General features: G+C 38.6%; 2 protein-coding genes across 6 annotated transcripts in view; one reads left to right on the top strand and one right to left on the bottom strand.

Annotated features, from left to right (window-relative positions):
• The window catches only part of LOC117211854 (lysosomal acid glucosylceramidase-like), a 35,628-nt gene that overhangs the window by 795 nt on the left and 17,396 nt on the right, over window positions 1-17,437 (top strand). The window contains exon 1 of one of the 4 annotated variants that reach the window (XM_033456106.1): window positions 10,035-10,055. The exons of 2 other annotated variants lie outside the window; for them this stretch is intronic. In XM_033456106.1, the coding sequence (XP_033311997.1) occupies window positions 10,050-10,055 (6 nt within the window). In that variant the 5' untranslated portion in view covers window positions 10,035-10,049. Of the gene's footprint in view, window positions 1-10,034; window positions 10,056-16,360; window positions 16,370-17,437 lie in introns of those variants that run through there. One more of the 4 variants, XM_033456110.1, reaches the window with a different exon arrangement.
• The window catches only part of LOC117211853 (tubulin glycylase 3A-like), a 32,295-nt gene that overhangs the window by 14,442 nt on the left and 416 nt on the right, over window positions 1-17,437 (bottom strand). The window lies entirely within an intron of this gene.

The following is a 17,437-nucleotide window of genomic DNA, read 5'->3' as shown; positions in this document are numbered from 1 at the left end:
GGCTTTGCTTTCGAGAAAATCGACTTTGAATTTTCGCTCGGTACGCGTGCGGTACGTTTTAACGGATCTCACTGTAGATCGTTGTCTCGATGGAAAAATTAAAAAAAAAAATTTAAAAAAAATTTTTATTCTATATTTTCGACTTCTTTTTTCGCATAGAATCATCCCCTTTCCGCTTGTACCACCAGTTATCAACCACCCTGTATATGTACAGTGCGTGGAAACGATGACACGGTCGCGTCTCCGTTTTCAAGTGTGACATATTACATGCCCGCTGGCCATGACATCGGACTTGATAAGTGTATTCCTCGCTAAAAAGAGCATCCGCAGTTCAATAACCTATGAACGAGAAAAAGAGACATTTAGTATACTTAGATGCGTGATCTATCGACCATGAGCCTCGAAGCATCGACGAGCCGAATACTCCATTCTCTTTCATCGTCTTAACCCATTTCCCATGATCTATTAGCTTTCTTCGAAAATACCTTCTTCGTAATGGACTTCGTGACATGGAACGCAGCATCGCGCATCGTTTCTCCATTCTGCATGGAACGTTCTTGGTTAACTATTGAATTACGACGATTCAATTCACGAATCAGCGATTTCTTTCCTCTTTCGTTTCGTTACGTTCGATGATAATTGCACCAATTGCGATGCATTTCTTATCGACGATAAAAACGTACTCGTTTAAAATTTCCACTTTTGGAAAAGAGCGTTCATCGTCGAGTGATTTCAATGTACGAAATACGCTTGTTCGTAATGTTAGCCGATGCTTGAAGCAAATATTATGTAATCGGGCAATCACTTACAATCAAGTGTTTAACTATGGCCATATCGTTGTTTTTGATTATGATTTCCATCAGATTGTTGAACTTGTTATCGTAATAATTAGTTAAATAGTTTACGGCGATCCCTTCTGATTTTCTAACTCAGACACTCGGTTGAAAATACATGCAAAAATAACAAAATTGCACGTTACAGCAGCGAATAATTTCTCGATTCGATGCAAGTTGTATATCGACGAACGAAGTTTAAATTTATCGATCGGAGTTTGAAATTGAAAAAGCTGTATGTCAAATGTAAATGTTTGCTTAATAGATTGGCTACAAATTTTTTAGCCTTGCTCTTACCATGCGTTAGTTGTATTATTTTCGGGACCTCGTGTATCAATGCATTTCGCTTTGCGCAGTAAGATAAGTTGAACAAGATAAACGTTGGAAATAAATTTCAAAAAACTCTGTAAATTCATTTTGAACTCTTCTAGTTTCCTGTCATGTCACAAAGATAAATTATTTTTCTCATCTAAACTTCGAGTTTTAACATTTACCGTATCACCTGTTACCGTAACTTAACCGTTGAACTACGTATTTCTAACTGTTTGAAGTTCTCTTCCACATCTCTAATACTTCTATGCTACAATACAAACAAAGTTTTCCCTTTTCTCCTCACAGATACGTTTACAGAACGTTAGGCATCGGAACTTTTCGCAAACGTTACTGAATCGTTTAATTTAGTCGATATATATCGATATATGTTCTTAACAAATTAAAGCTGGCGAGTAAAGCAACTGCGAGTTTTAAGGCGATGCAACGCCTCGATTACAATTCGAGGAAAACTTCCGATGGAATAGAGCAACGTCGTTCGCTTAAGTCCATGATAAATTTCATCAAAGGACTTATCGCAGCAAGCTAAAGGATTCTCGATAAACTCTTTTCTTTGCGACCATTAAGAAGCTCGTGAAACACGAAAAAGACATAACCAACTTTCTTCTTGATAGCTTTATTCGGATATTTTCCATCATAGCAAACTTACGAACAATCGATTGTAATTACTTCTTGTTTCCGAGTGCTGATAGGCATGGTAACATACGTTTATGTCTGAGACACGATAATTTTAATCTACAAAATGAATATGAAATATGAAAAAATATTTAATTTTAATAAAATATCCGTAGTTTGTAATTATTAAAAAAACGAAACATTCCCTAAAGTTTTTAAAAATAACAAGGCAGAGAGAATCGTTCTAAGAGAAAAATATTTTATTTTATTGAAAATCCATTCCTCCTGTGGCCATCAACCATCCACACCGCCAACTAACGCGCCAAATAAGGATGTATTTCAACGTGACACAAATTTCGTATTGACGTTGTTGCTGGTATTCTTTACTCTTAAGAAGTTCTGTTATTGTTAGAACAGACTATGTATTATACTTACGTTCATTGTGAAAAATGTATAAAGAATGAACAATCAGAAAAGTGTTAACAGTCGGAAATATATAGAAAGCCTAGACGACGTTCGGTTATAAGTGTCAATCTATTTTTGACAAAATAGATTTGAATCTAAAAATCGAAAGGCAGAATGTAGAAACCCTACTCGTTGTTAACCAGGTAGAGCTCGTTCCTGCCAGCATTCTGGAATCAGCAGGAGCAAAGATTGGTACTAACGTACCTCCTCTTTCTCTTCTCTCTCTCTCTCTTTCTTCTCTTCTTTCTTCGAAGAAAGTCATGTTCAAAGCAACTTGTAAAAGCACTTCCTAAGACAAGAGATAGCAAAAAGTAGACGGTGGTATATATTAAAGACGCTAGCATAACTTTGATGGTACAGAGAGAATGTGGGGAGAAGATGGCAAGTACGTTTCACAAGACCACGAAAGTCAAACCAAAAGACAGAGCTAAGGTACCGAGAGTGAAATAAGTGTAAGAGGATGGAGAATAGAGAAAGGAGAAGAGCAGTTCGTAATGATTGGCACATGGATATACGTGCATGTTCATCGTGAGGGGTGAGAAGTTTGAATAGGTTGCCGAGGGCGTAACAACGTCGTAGGCCTTGTATACCTTGCTTCGCTTCACCTCGCATCGCTATATACGACCAAGTACAATATAACTCTCTCCTTTCCCTTGTTGCTACCGTCTGACATAGCGGCCCTGAGCAATGGACGAGTTTAGAACTAGCGACCTAAGCTTTATCTACGAACCGCCGTTCAGGTTAACGAAACAAAGAGCTAGCACGCTGCGAAGTGTGCTCTTTCGTCCGTTAACAACGGTATTCTCGATGCTTTTCCCTACTGTTTTCAGCGACCTCTTGAAAATTTCAATTTTTCCTATCCTCTTCTCGTGTTTCTGCCCCTACCTCGCATTCTCCTCGTATGTACTCTCGTTTCTTTGTGATTTTCGTGTTTTCTTTGTGAACTTTGAAAACCGCGCCAATGTAGAATTGGACTTATCGTATCAAGTTGCGCGCCTCCATATACCACGGTCTACAAGCTTGACGCGTTTCACGATATTTTATCTTAATGGCAGTGGCAATAATATTAACATAATAGCGTGTAATGGAATAGTCAGTTTCCTCGCATAGAACGTTTCCTGTACACAATTTTTAAACTATAGCTTAGATCTAAGTGCACTTTTATGACCGGCGACTTATCACTTCCATAAATTCTTTAACCCTCCATTACTTACTTCTAACCGCTTTCTTGCGTTTTATGAGTTTACGACATTTTACGATTAATCGAATTTTTGTCGCGCACTCACCTCCGCTTACGAGGCTCCCAAGAGCGAGACGGATAAGAACTTGGGAATTGCACAAAAGTGACATACGACGAACCTGTCCTTTCGCTGTGTTTAATCGTTCGTTAATCAAACTTTTTAAACTATTTTCTATAAGTAAACTTCTCCGCTACATATTCTTCGATCCGGTGTTATTATCGTAGAAGGCAAAATTGCGAATACTTTTACTACACCTTTAACTATAGAAAATAACGCTTTAACCGTTCAACTAAGATCTCGGATACCGAAAGTCGCGAAAGTTTGAATACGGGTCGAAGACGTGGCTGTCGATTGATTCGGACATTCGTCTTCTAATTTAATTTCGACAGCAACGATATGCAGTTCGTAGTTACCGCTGCTGCTGCTACTGCTGGTATATTGGAGTAAACATTACACAGTTCGCATCGTTCGATGTACAGTTAGCCGGACATTGTGCTCGGTAAGTTTGCTCGCATAGTTGTGTCCAGATACGGCATCTCTGCGCATGCATCTTCCTTCGAGTTTGCTGCTCTAATCTTCTGCGAAACAGCTGCGCGATATTGGAACGGCATGCAAGGTGTATACTGCGCAAGGACAAAATTCACGGAGTAATTAACGAGCAAACAATCTCTGAAAAAGCCACGATCGCGATACAAGAAAAAGATATCGATGAATTTTTGCTGTAGAATTAGTCGAATCTTATTTATCTCTCGACTTCGCTGACAAAGACAGGACCACGGGAAAGAGCATACGAGTGTTCCTGCTGTTACAGCAGAGTAGAAATCCTCAATATCACGCCTCACTTACCGAACGGCAGTAGTTTTCCTATCGTAACTCTATGCATTCAAAGAAGTTTGATGGGAAAGTAATATGCTCCTTCTTTCGGAGTTACTTTTTTTCTTTGTTTCTTCGCTAAGTTACTCTGACGTTGTTACGGATCAAAATAATTATATTTCGTTCTATTCGTTGTTTTTTTTTTTTTTTACCTTTCTCTCGACGACATCGACTATATAATATATTACCTTTTTATTTTGTAATCTTTTGCGCATCTTTTGTGCTTAATCTATAATCAGATCAGAATGCATCATCGAGTTTCATTTTCTTCAACGTTTCTCGTTCGTTCTTCGTTATAAAATATTCCGAAGTGTTGGAATTCCTAATAAATTTGAAGGATTTAAATTTTTCTTCGCCAAGCTACCCCTTAATCCTGCAAGTTATTAACTTTCCAACTGACCTGACGTTCGAGGCATTCCTCCTTCTAGAAGAAAGCTACTTCTAGCTCCATAAATAATCGAGACTGTAGTAGAAGCTACGCAGTTGCGAAGTTTACAACTAATACTACCGTTCGGTTCTCACTTTTGCAACAAAGAATAAATTAACTCGCTAGGAGTCTTACTCCCGATCTTATTCGCGTCCATAAATGGCAAATTCCTAAATTTATAAATGGATCTTGATAAAAAATTGCCATACTTTTCCGAATCGAATTACATTCAGTTTAAAAGCGATATTATCTACGTATTGACGTATACGTACTTTTTTTCAAACGACATAAGTTTAAAATGAAATAAACCAAGTATGGACGAACGTTTAAGCACGAACGAACAGAGTGACAGTTTCTGGAAATACTGCGATCAACTTCGGTTAGAATCGCAATTACCAGCAACGACGTCGACAGACTAATTGTAATAGCACGTTTGCGGAGATCAATGGCAACCTAGAAATCCTATGTCTAGACAGCTTTATATTTAGCACTGCGTCGAAGCAAGTTCGTCCGTTTTAATTGGCGTGTCTTGAGAATAACTTGAAAGTGGAAAAATAGCTATCCATACAGCTAGAACGTTCACGCTGAAACGACATGATCCGAGTACCTATATTCGCCTGAGTACTTTTACGAGTATGTATCGTGCTGGATACGATATCTCTGTAGAATATTGTAAATCGTGCAGAACGTAACAGGATGGTCAAAAGGTGGAAAGGCTGATGAGTCCGAAACGAAGTATAAACTTCCAAAGGAAGTAATCTTGAGATCCCATACGGTTCGTGTCAAGGGTGTAATTGGAGCCTGAAGGCAATCACGAGATTATCTCGGACATCGTTCGCTTGTCATGTCTCTCGACACCCCTTACACGCTACTGCCTTCCGGTAGAAACAAAGGTACCCAGAGGAAGCTTCATTAAGCCGTCGCTCTACCAACAAAGCGCCGATAGTTTCGGTTAAATTGTTAAATGAAATGCAGGTCAGCTATAAATACAGCGATCTATCGATGGAAACTTTGACATCGGCCATTTGCGTTTACAGCGCTCGACTTCCTCGGATAAACCCGGACAATATACGCTCAAGTGGTTAATCTTTATCGTTCGAACTCTCTGAACTCTAAACTTTAGAATATTTTGTTGGTATTGGTCATCGTAAGACTGACGGAGATCGAATATACGTTAAACATTTATTAGACCGTAGATTGCCATAAAGTTATCATCGATTGCCAGAGCAATGGCATTCGAGCAGAGTGAAGTTAAAAAAGCAGCGGCCGTCATATGTAACGTTTAAAATGAATTTTATAGCGCGTAATCGTTCGGGACGGTTGAATTCTCGCAAGTAAATTTGATTTTCCGCTCGGCGTTACTGACGTGCGGGTAATGGCCAATATGGACCTCGAAAGTGACCCGCTCCCTACAACGTTAACACCCTAATAGCTTTCTCGTAATAATCGGCATAAAGCAACGAATCTGCCTTTCTCTCGTTAGCGCCACTAGTGTCGCGTATCTCTATTTAAAGTACTTCCTCGAACCTCTTACTTCTTTCTTTGAAGATCAAATGGAACGAAATGACTCGTACGTTGGAATTCGTAGCGAAATATTTTCGACGTCGAAAAATAGGTCAGTTACCGATTATAAGCATGTACATGTACACGACTAAAGAGACATCGTATAAAGCCGAATAGCTTTCGGTTCAAGCGATTTTCAAAGTCCTATTCCGCTTTTTCGCTGTCTGTTCTTTCTATGGAAGGAATACGGAAGAAAGCGACAACGAACAACTGGAAATCCATTTAGCTGTAAATTGCTACTCGTTCGCTTCAACCGCGAGCGAGGCAGGACAAGAAAATGCTCCACTGTTTCTACATGCTCGTATATTTAGAACACGCAAAAAGTCGCTGTTGCTTTGAACGAAAATACGGAGGATAATACACGTACCGCGTATATCTGATTTAATTGTAACGATTATTATTTAATCTTTATCCGTGATTTAAACAATGTACATACACGTATACGTACGTGAAATGGAAAATTTACGAGCCGACGAATAACATTTCGGCATAGCGTAGTAAAACACTTCGCAATCGAACTATGCACGTTGATCGTCCAGTTTCTTCGGCGAGTGATCGAGTCATACGGTCGCGTGAAACGAAACGAGCAGTTAATCACTTTAAATGGAATGAAATATAAAATTTCGATGAGCTTACGTGCGTGAATACACGAAGGATTTTCCGACAGTATATTGACATTTTACATACATTTTCACTCGATGGAAAAAGCGTCGTATACACAGCATAAACTACGAAACCCTCTTTTACGACTCGTTTTTATGCGACTACGCGAACAAGACACTTACATGCCACATTTTTCACGCAAATTCTTCCGTTAAACGTTGAAAGATGCCATTCGCGTAAAAGTATTTTTGTGTAAGTAGGTAATATTTTTAATTTCAGTCTCTGCTAGAACCGAATTTTAGATAAACGCATTACGTTTGAAATAAATCTTCGTTTTACGTTGTCCGGATCACCGAGATGTACATTGTACGTACATCTATCGTTTATGGATTACAGAAACTACGAAAAGATCCATAGAGCGTAGGTTAAAAGACGGTTTAGATGGCAAACGATAGCAGACACAGCAAAACCGCATCATTTCCGATTTACCGTAGCATCAAAGACCTTCTGTTGTTTCCGTGACTCGGTCAGAGAAGAAAGCCAGCTGTTCGTGTCATATCGAGGTAATTCGATGTGTATGGCTAAAGAATGTTTCTTTCGTCGTCTGATCATTCGCTCTTTCAAAGCGCTGTCGAGACTGTCATTCAAAAAACGCGCAACACGCGAAGAAAATGTTACAATTTTCAGTTTAGTATACTCTATGGCATATTCTTCTTCCTATTTGCCTCTGTTTGCAATGTAAATTCAGCGTATGGCGCATCGAGAGATAAAATAATATAGAAACTAGAGACTCGAAAAATAAAAGTCCTGTCTCGACAATTATTAAATATCTTTGTTTCGTTTTCCGTTTCGTCAGCTGGAATCATACGGAAAAGACGAGCGTAGACTGCGGAACACGGAGGCTATCCAACTGATGTCGTTGCGATTGTCTTTCTTTCGAGTTATTGCGTTCTCCGAGCGACCTATTTCGTTATTCGCGTTTGTCACTTTACCGTAAAGGTGAAGTATGAAAATTGATAAAAAAATCAGCCGTCAAACAGAAGTCGCAACAGTCTAAATTGGTCTGGACGAACCGAGGCTTTCCCAATTGCATAGATCCTGCGTCGTTGATGGCGCCAGGCGACACTCGTTTATTTCGTTAGAAAATTGAGACGTATATTATTATAATGAGGGAAATAGGAAGCAGAGAAACGGTATATCGTGGAAAGAGAAACAGAGGCGAAGGGACGGGAAGGGGAGCAAAGGAGGGAAGAAGGAGCGAGACGGAGAATCAAGATAAAGGTGAAAACGACGATGTCCGGAACTTCAACGTCAACAATTTCCGTCTACGTTTCTACTTTTTAATTACAGAGTCGCGTGAGCCTCTGGCATTCGCAGCGGACGACGACAGTCGCGCTTGACGAGGCTGCCTCCGCTTGAATCCCCCATTCACGCCATTTTTTGCGGTCTTCCCATTACCGAGATTGTGTGTCTTTCGCTTATTCTCCCTTCGTTATGTCTTCTACTCTTCGGCCTCGGCAACTTAACGATCTACTCCCATCCTCCCCTCTAAACCACCAACGAGAACCGAAACGCCTGCATCTCTCTTATAACTGTTTTTATACATATACGTGTACGTACGTAAGTCCAGTTCCAAGCTCGCAGTATTTTCGCCGAGTCTTTCTTCGATGCTTGTCCTTTCGTATACGTATACGTAAGAAGACGTCGACAAGTATGGCAATTTTTTCTTTTTTTTTTTTTTTTTTTTTTTTTTGAAAAATCAATCTCGAACCTCGCGCATTTCTTTCGAAAAATAAATAACGCGGTTTCGGAGGAATTGCCGAATTACGTAGATTTTTCTGATCCAGATTCCGGAACTTTTGCAAGGGGAACGAAATTCTAGAAACAATCGTTAAAAATGTACTGAAAAAATCGGTAAGGAAACGTACGATGCATCCGAATGAGATCTTTTTGAGTATGTACATTTGATTCGATTTGGATCAGCGTTCTACAGAAGAGCGATTCTTTACAGGTGTAAAATGCGGCCGCTTGTTCGATGGTAACTCGTCTTTCGTCTGAACGTTATCGGAAAATTAAAATGTCAGTATAAAGGTAATTCTTCCCTCTCGGGAAGAGACCAGGATAAAACTTCGTCTTATTCTTTCTATTCTAGAAAGACGATATATTAAACTTGTCTTAAGATCTCTCTATTTGTTCGAAACTTTATGATTCCAGTTTGCAATTATAGCCAACGTAGGAATATGTTTCCTGTTATCCGTTATCTCAGGGTCTGTCATTTTATGCGGCGTAGCTGTGAGACACAGTAGTTTCTTTACTTGAAACCTTTCCGCTTGTTCCGCTGTATCTTGTAAATAGATTGTTTATCTATAAATAAGAATAACGTTAGTAGCGATTAAAGAAAGGTTGAAGGTAAAACTATCGATTTATTCTACTATTTTTAGCTCTTTTTCATTCTGATTCTCCATTCTTCTTTCGTCCGACGAATTCACAGATTTTTCTCAGAAAGTAATGCGTATGCAACGTTATCTAAAGGAAGGTCGTTAAAATATCTCCGCGGAATAACTCTTACTAGTACGTATTTCTTGGGTCGGCAATGTCGGCATGCGTTTCCAATTAAGGTTTACACAAAAGTATAGAGACACTCGGAAACCGGCATCCGAGTGTCCTTAGAACCTCGACAGAGGAACCTTTCGATAATGTCTCCGTTTGCACAGAAGAGGATAGAAATCCTTTCTAAATGAATTGTTCTATCTATTATTCACGAGTTAGGCGTCATTCGTGTGTCGTTTTCAGAACGACAGTATCTATTATTAAGAATTTCTTTCAAATTCCTTACGCGTGTTGTCAACGTAATAACTAAATATAAGACAAATTCGCACAATTGGTTACAATGAGTTAAGGGGTTCTATCAGAGACTTTGCCAGCGTTACGTTGGAACAAGGCATCAAATGCGACAACAAGCGCACTTGCTGGATGTTAGTAGCTGTGCTTCTACGCGCGCAACAGCATACTCGAAAGGGTGGCTACGGTAAATTTTAGGGGGAATTCGAATACACAATAGGGACACCAGCCCTCGTCCTTAAAGTTACATAATACGAGATGCTTGTAAGTACGCAGTAACGAATAGCTAGGTCCTTTGCTTGCTTCGTTTAAATGGTCCTTTTAAACACCGAAGTTGAATAATTCTATTGCATTCTGTATTGTTGTTATTTTATAACGTGTTGTTATTTTATAATGTGTTCGAGCGATAGAACGTTTAAACCTTTCAGACTGGCATATCTCGTCGAATCGCGTTGGAAGTGGCTTCGTTAAACATCGGCTAAAATTCAAGTAGTTGGCCGAAATTCCGTATTAAAAGCCACGCGCATACGATGCACGGACATAGTGTTGCACTTTCGAAACATCCTTGGCACGAAATAAACAGAAATGCTTCGTTCCGCGACTCCCTTCGGAGCAGGTTTTTGTGTGTAAGAAAGTTTTTTCATTAGACTCGAGCAACCTGAGATACACGAATACGTCGAAATACATGGACAGCATCGCAATTTCTCTGTGACTGTATTATTTGATCGTATTAGTTTTCGTTCGTTTCGAAACATCATCGCTTTCGCGCACGTAATAGATAGAAGAAGATAACATAATTATTTTGAAATTCCTTGATAACCGGTTGATTTAATGCGATATGAACGATAACACACTTAGTAGCTGATCGCATATTCGCAAATAATTAGTTCAGGTTTCAATTTTCCTAAATAACAAAGATATTTGACATCGGCCGCTCTCGCGGCAGGAAATAGACTGCAGTTTTAACTTTCTGATTATCCGTATAATTCGATTTGAGCTGCGAGGGAGTTTGGTGTTCGACCGGTTCTTTAGTTACGTTCACGGAGGTTTCCACATTACGGAATCGCGAACACGTACCGAATGCGGTCGGCCGTAATTCACGATCGAAATTGAAAGAGTTTTTTTCCAGCTGCGAACAAATGAGATCAGGGAAACGAACCGACTGACAATGGATCGCGAGTTCTTACATCTTTCTTGGATAGCTATCGATCATGCACCGTAAAAACTTTTGATTAACTTGACTATTTCGCAACGAGCGTTACATAGTAAACACATACGTTTCGTCTAGGTATTCTCTCGTACGCATACGTATGAACGTACACCTATAAACGTCGCAACTTTCTAAGAAATTTCCTAACAAGGGTTGAAGCAACTTTTAAGGACGAATAGACGGAGCTCGTTTAAAATATCTGGTTAACTGCACTCGCGATAACAATGCCGCCGGGTGAAACGGATATTCGATACCACTCGTTAAATTTTATTTGTGGAAATAAATTTTCAAAAATATAATTACTTAACGTTGTACGTTAATATTCGCATTAACGAATTTTCAAACTATTCTTTAGTTTAAAAGTAAAAAATGCTCGAGCCTTTCTCTCGTATAAATCGATAATTCAACCATCTAGGTGTGCTGAGCGTTTTTACTAAAATAGAAATGGGGAGAATCGACACTAAAAATTACACAAATTACCTACTTCTCTTACAAATATTGACATTTAGCGTAATAACAGAAGGAGTAATTGGAAATTGTCATTCTCTAATTAAAAACGTAGTAGCTTGAATCCACAGAGGTTTATAGCTAAAACAAGCAAAGTGTCAAGTAGAGGTTGTGTCGGCTTCGCTCGAGGCTGTCATCGACCATGTTTGAATTACATCATAGCTAATTAATATCGATGTTTTCTAAAATATTCTGTTTCTTATACGGAAACCAGCGATCAATATAACCTTTTGAAATGTAAACGCCTGAAAGACGAAACAAGGGCAATTAGAAAAAGGTCGTCGGAACCAGGAAGCTTCGAAGAAATATACTTTTTCCACGGTTTCAAACAGAACGATAAATTGGCTGATACCAGCTTGATAAAACTTGCCATTGATCTCTTTGTAAGGAGAGATCAAACGTTACATATTTGTAGAAATCTTTGCTACGTATACTGTTAGATCGTTGAAATATAATTACGTACAAAAACGTGGACAGTCAATCGAATCGTTCAAAAAATAGTAAAACGGTGCAGTGGTGGCAGTCAAAGTATCTGTCTCTTAAACGATTCTTAATTTTGTATGGATCGGTATTTCAATTGCTACGGTGTTTATACGTATAATACATTACATTATGGACACTTATATCCTAGGAAAGGTAAAGTTAATCGTATAACTTTGTTGTTATTGTTACATATTTGAACAAAATATTATCGTTGTCATCATTGTGAACTTGGAACGTATCAATTACCAATTGATCGTTGAAATTTCATTGAACCACGAATGAGAATGTCTCGAACGATACTGTATAGAGCATAATACGACAATACAAACTATATTATAAACAGACGATCGGTATCACGTTTGTCACCCGTTTATAGTTACCTACGATCGACAAATATACATGTACATGTACAGCAACTCTGTACCAACCCGTCCTATGCACCAAGGATAAGCCTGTGCAAATAGTGACATTAATTGCCTACGCGTCGTCCTATTTGCATGCCATTATTCAGAATAATTGATGACTATTGGTAGCCTATGCGTTGAAACTCATTACCATATTTAACGTACCGATGCGTTGTTTCACACATACTTGTCACTTTCGAAAATTCTTTAATCCGTTCTTTGATGATCATTTGATCGCGTTTAGAAACCTTTCTCTCATCCGATGAGTATTTTTTCTCAGTTGATCCTCCTCTATCTGTCAACGATCGATATCATCGTATTTGATCAAACTTATATTCAAAAATACACATTTATGAAAGTGCAAGTAATATAAAAGTAAAGAAAGAACAAATTTTTTCGATGAAATTAAAAAATGAGCATTAATATAATTTAGTTATATCGTTTGTCGAAATAACTGCAAGATCGAGTACATGTATGTAATATAAAAAAAAAAGGGGGGGGCATACGCTTGATCCATCGTATATTTAAGTTCGAATTTCCCGGGATAGTACAATGCAGTGCCGCAGACAGAATGTAGCGACGAAATGCACACAATGTAGCGACCAGCGTATAGTTGCAGAAACATCGATTCGCCTTCGGTCCGTTTTTTCACATACACAAGGGAGGTGCGTACGCGATCATAGGCGCGAACGGTGGCGTGACTCGAATGTAGTGGGGGGTCGTCTCCGAGAGAAGACAAAAAAAATCGAAAGGCGGGCAGTACCATATTGAGGAGTCGGAGAGTGCAAATCAAGAAGTGAGAGTGTTGCCAGCGTGTCGTGAGAGTGTGGTTCGCGAGAGAGAGAGAGAGAGAGAGAGCGTTGGATCTATTGTGACGAGAATTACAAGTTAACTATTGCGTTGTCTAGACCATGATAGATTATTCAAAATCAACATCTGAACAATCCATTCATCGTAAATAAATCATCATTATAAAATTATATTTACGATACTACATGTGCATATGTATATATGTATATACGTACATACATTATCTACATATTTAAAGTTCGATGAGCAGTGGATTACACTAGAGTAGACAATATTGACGTAAGATTTTAAAATACGATATAAAATTTTCTTAATACAGTATTCGGCGATGCTTCTTTTTAATTTTCGTTGATTCCGTTTCAACGAGCGGCATATTGAAATTAAATGAAAAGAAGTCAATGATTAAAATATAGCATCAAAGAACGGTGAACAATGGTGATTCGAATGGCGCAACTAGAGCATTGTATGACCCAATTTTGATGAGATTGCGATCAGGTGACCGTAAAAGCTGTGCAGGGAGAATGTCAAAGAGAATTGCTTGGAATTCGAACGCCTGTTCAACTTGGTATCGTATTTACGATACTGCTGCTTCGCCCAGTAAATGCTTTGTTGTACGACGTCGTTTGCCGTGGGTAGAGGAAATAACTGTAACCCTGTAGCCAAGTTCAAAACTCGCTTCGCCGCGCTGCGGGCAAAACCTTATTCTCTCTCTCTCTCTTCCTCTCTCTCTCTCTCTCTCTCTCTCTTTCTCTCTCTTCCTTGCTTTTTTCTTATGCGACCTAAAATTTAAGGCACCTATACCTTTGTTGCTATCGTTGGTATTTTTCATTTTGAAGAAGGTAAAATTTCAATTTTATTTCGTCATTTCGTTCGTGTATGCCGTCGACGTAATTTTAAGGTGCAGTTACACAAAATAAGCTGAGAAAGATTTTTAGAATTTTCGTAGAACTCAGCGTGCGCTTGTAAGCAGAAAGCGAGCATTACACGTATGATATTTAACGAGAGAGATCATACGTAACGAGTAAAAGAGCAGAAAGCCTGAGGTGCCGAAAGACGCTCATATCGTTCATACGAAGGAACTAAAAAATCTCGACCGTTGGAAATTTGGTGCAACAGATTCAAAACTGTCAATCGGAAATCCCATTGGCGAACAGAGAAGTGCGGCAGGGAAATGTTTTGGTGCTTCGTCGAAGCGTCGAATGACGCGACGATGGGTATTTTCTAGCTGGTTTCTGCATTCCATGCAGTTTGTGTTGTAGAGATCACGTAGAACCGAGTAAATAGAGAAAGAGACTAACGGGAAAGAGAAGAAGGACCGACAATGGTTGCACGATGCACAAACCATCAGGATTCGGACAATTGCCTTCACCATCTCATTTGTCGACCATTGTTTCACGCGTGATAGATTTCGTTCACCGAACTTCCACCAATCGCTTTTTGATTATCCTAATTCGAATAAAACGACCATACGTACATATTTAATCGATCGCGATAAACGATACCGTACTACCTACCGATATATGCATTTAATTTTATCGTATACTATAAAAATGCTTCAAATAGTATTAAAATCTTTTTGATAAAAAATATTTGAAAAACAATGTTTTCATAAAAAATGAACGCAAAATCTCAAGTAGTTCCTTTTTAAAAGCAAAATGAAAACAACGCGAAAATTGATCAAACGCTATAAAATAACGGACGATTGTTCGCGAGACGAGAATAGATAATGAAACCTAAATACCAACAAACTCGGAATAAGTGATAGATTTACGACGACGATGCGCTCCGAAAATTTTGAATATTTATGTCTAGCCATCTTCGAACTTTCTGGAAGCGAATCGTGTCTCTGCAGACAGTCAGCTCTGATATCAGAAGCCAATATATCACTCCCTTCAAGAATAAAGCTCGTCCTCCTCGACTTGCAAGATCAAGGAACTCTTCCATCTAAAAACGAAGGAAATTTATGAGAGTACGTTACTCCGGTTAAATCTGTAAGTCGACTATACATATATTTGTACACTTGTTACGAATTAAACATCAATCAATTTTCGTTTGCTCTTTACTTTGGGGACAAGAAGAAGAACAAGGGTACTAAATCCGAAGCACTCAGATGCTCGCCTCTTTTTAAACCTTTGTCTAAAATCTGTATAGAACTTCGAATAAAAAGCTTCTCCTATTAATTTCGAACAGTTACGTAAAGCAGAAAGCTTCAGTTTCTAGATGAATTTCAAAGAACCTGCATTAGTATTTCGTGGAAATTGTCGTTACCGTGGAAAAAGGAACCGTGTTTCATCGGAAAGTACCTAAATACATATATGATATATCTTATTACGTCGATATTTCATAAGTTACCAGTTTTTTTTTTTTTTTAGTGGATCTCGCTAATTTGTTTTAGCAAAACCTACCGATGCATGGGTAAGCGATTCACATGGAAAGTAGCGTATCTCGCACAATCAGATTGATCGTTGCCAAACTTTATATAAGTTTTTGCTTTATTGGAATATCTGTTGAATATTTCAATATAAAATTTGCTCGGAAAGCCCAGTTTTTTCTGAAATAAATGAAAAATGAAATGATTCGATCGATTCCTGTCACTTTTACTCAATATCCCCACTATAAACAATCTCCGTGAAAACGCGAAATATTAGAATCGATGTTACCTGAAAATACATTCATCGTGCAATAAGAAGCAATGTAAAACAAGGCGAATTCTCCTGCTGCTGTCTCGACGTGAATTCCGCGGAAGCTTCGCAGAGATGCTTTCGCTAATGGCAGCTAAAAACACGTTGAAAAGCTGGCTATACGACACGTTAACGAACATTACGCGCTACTATATTACTACTACTAAGCATACCGTAATATCTAGCTCGGTATAACGCGAAAGCATCGTTGTACGCTAGTTCTAATCGAATAACAAGAATTTCTAACGATAGTTTGCTAAATACACCGATAGCGATAGATAATTTTTGATCGGTGTCTTATTCCCTACATGATTTGGATATTAGCGACTCTACTGTGCGCTCGATGAATACACCTAAGGCCGAACAGAGCACATTTCTGGCGGATAAATTTATATTTGTACGGAAACGTAAGGACAGTTTTGTCGGTGACCAAATGTTGAACCTTCTCGGCTAGCTGAATGAATATTTCACGGGAAGAGACCGCAGTGATGCGTTAGAGGTGACATAGATCTTCGCCGGCCCGACTTTGTCGCTTTTGTCACCAGTCTGGAGATTGTAAAAATCGTCGGATAGTCTATTCAGCTGTATTAGATGTCGCTGAAAGCTGTTTCGTTTCGCCAGCGAAACAAAGGACACAAACGCTATTCGCAAGAATTAGCGTAGTAGCTGCGGTCTCGTTTCGAGCAAAAATGTTCGCGATCACCTCCCGCGAACTATTCCTTTGACAAATCTTTCACGAATAATTTAATACGAATCGCAAATCTTTCTTGCAATTCTCTACATCATTGATGAATTTGATTAGTTTCGAGGAAACAATGATTTATTTTTTCAATCTATTCTTTTTTATCTTTGCCCAACCTAATTGAAACCGAAAATGTCAGGCATAGCGTCAAAATTCACGGGTTCTCGGTTATATTTTTCACCGATAACAAATGGATATGGAGAATAAAGCAAAGGTGAATACTGCGATAAAAAATTACTGCAACGACCAATCGCATGTCGCGAGGTGCTCGTACGATATACTTACATACGTTGCGGTATCGTTATATCAACTTTCATGTAGATATTACAACTTTGTCTTTTACCTTTATTTTTAATATATTATAACTTAATCTAGATGGACGAAAACAAAATGCGCGAAAAACTATCGTTAATGAACGAATGAGATTGAAAGGTAACTAGAAGAGAACCATGCCAAATAGATAAAAATGCAATAAAAGCCGTTTTATGACCGCAGAAAGTATAAACGAGCGCAGCAGTGGCTAGATATATGTAATTCCGCAACATTTGTAGTATCATTTTTTAAGATACGTCAGAGATTTTTAGAAAGAAAAGAAGCTATAAAACCAGTGAACAATTTCTATCTTTCGACTAATCGTTCGTTGTCGCGCGATCTGAATTTCGCACTTACATACAATTACCATTTCGACAATTACCATATGTATGTTCTTAAATACTAGGCAATCGTCTTGCGCGACGCTTTCGTTAACTTTGAAATTTATGATCGATCTATTACCTACATACATAGATATGCGAAGTAAGTCAGGAGTG

The sequence above is a fragment of the Bombus bifarius genome, unplaced genomic scaffold (genome assembly GCF_011952205.1).
Source record: "Bombus bifarius isolate JDL3187 unplaced genomic scaffold, Bbif_JDL3187 scf7180000008263, whole genome shotgun sequence".
Classification (NCBI taxonomy): Eukaryota; Metazoa; Arthropoda; class Insecta; order Hymenoptera; family Apidae; genus Bombus; species Bombus bifarius.
The sequence above is the reverse complement of the archived record's forward strand: the minus strand, read 5'-3'. Positions and strand labels throughout refer to the sequence as shown.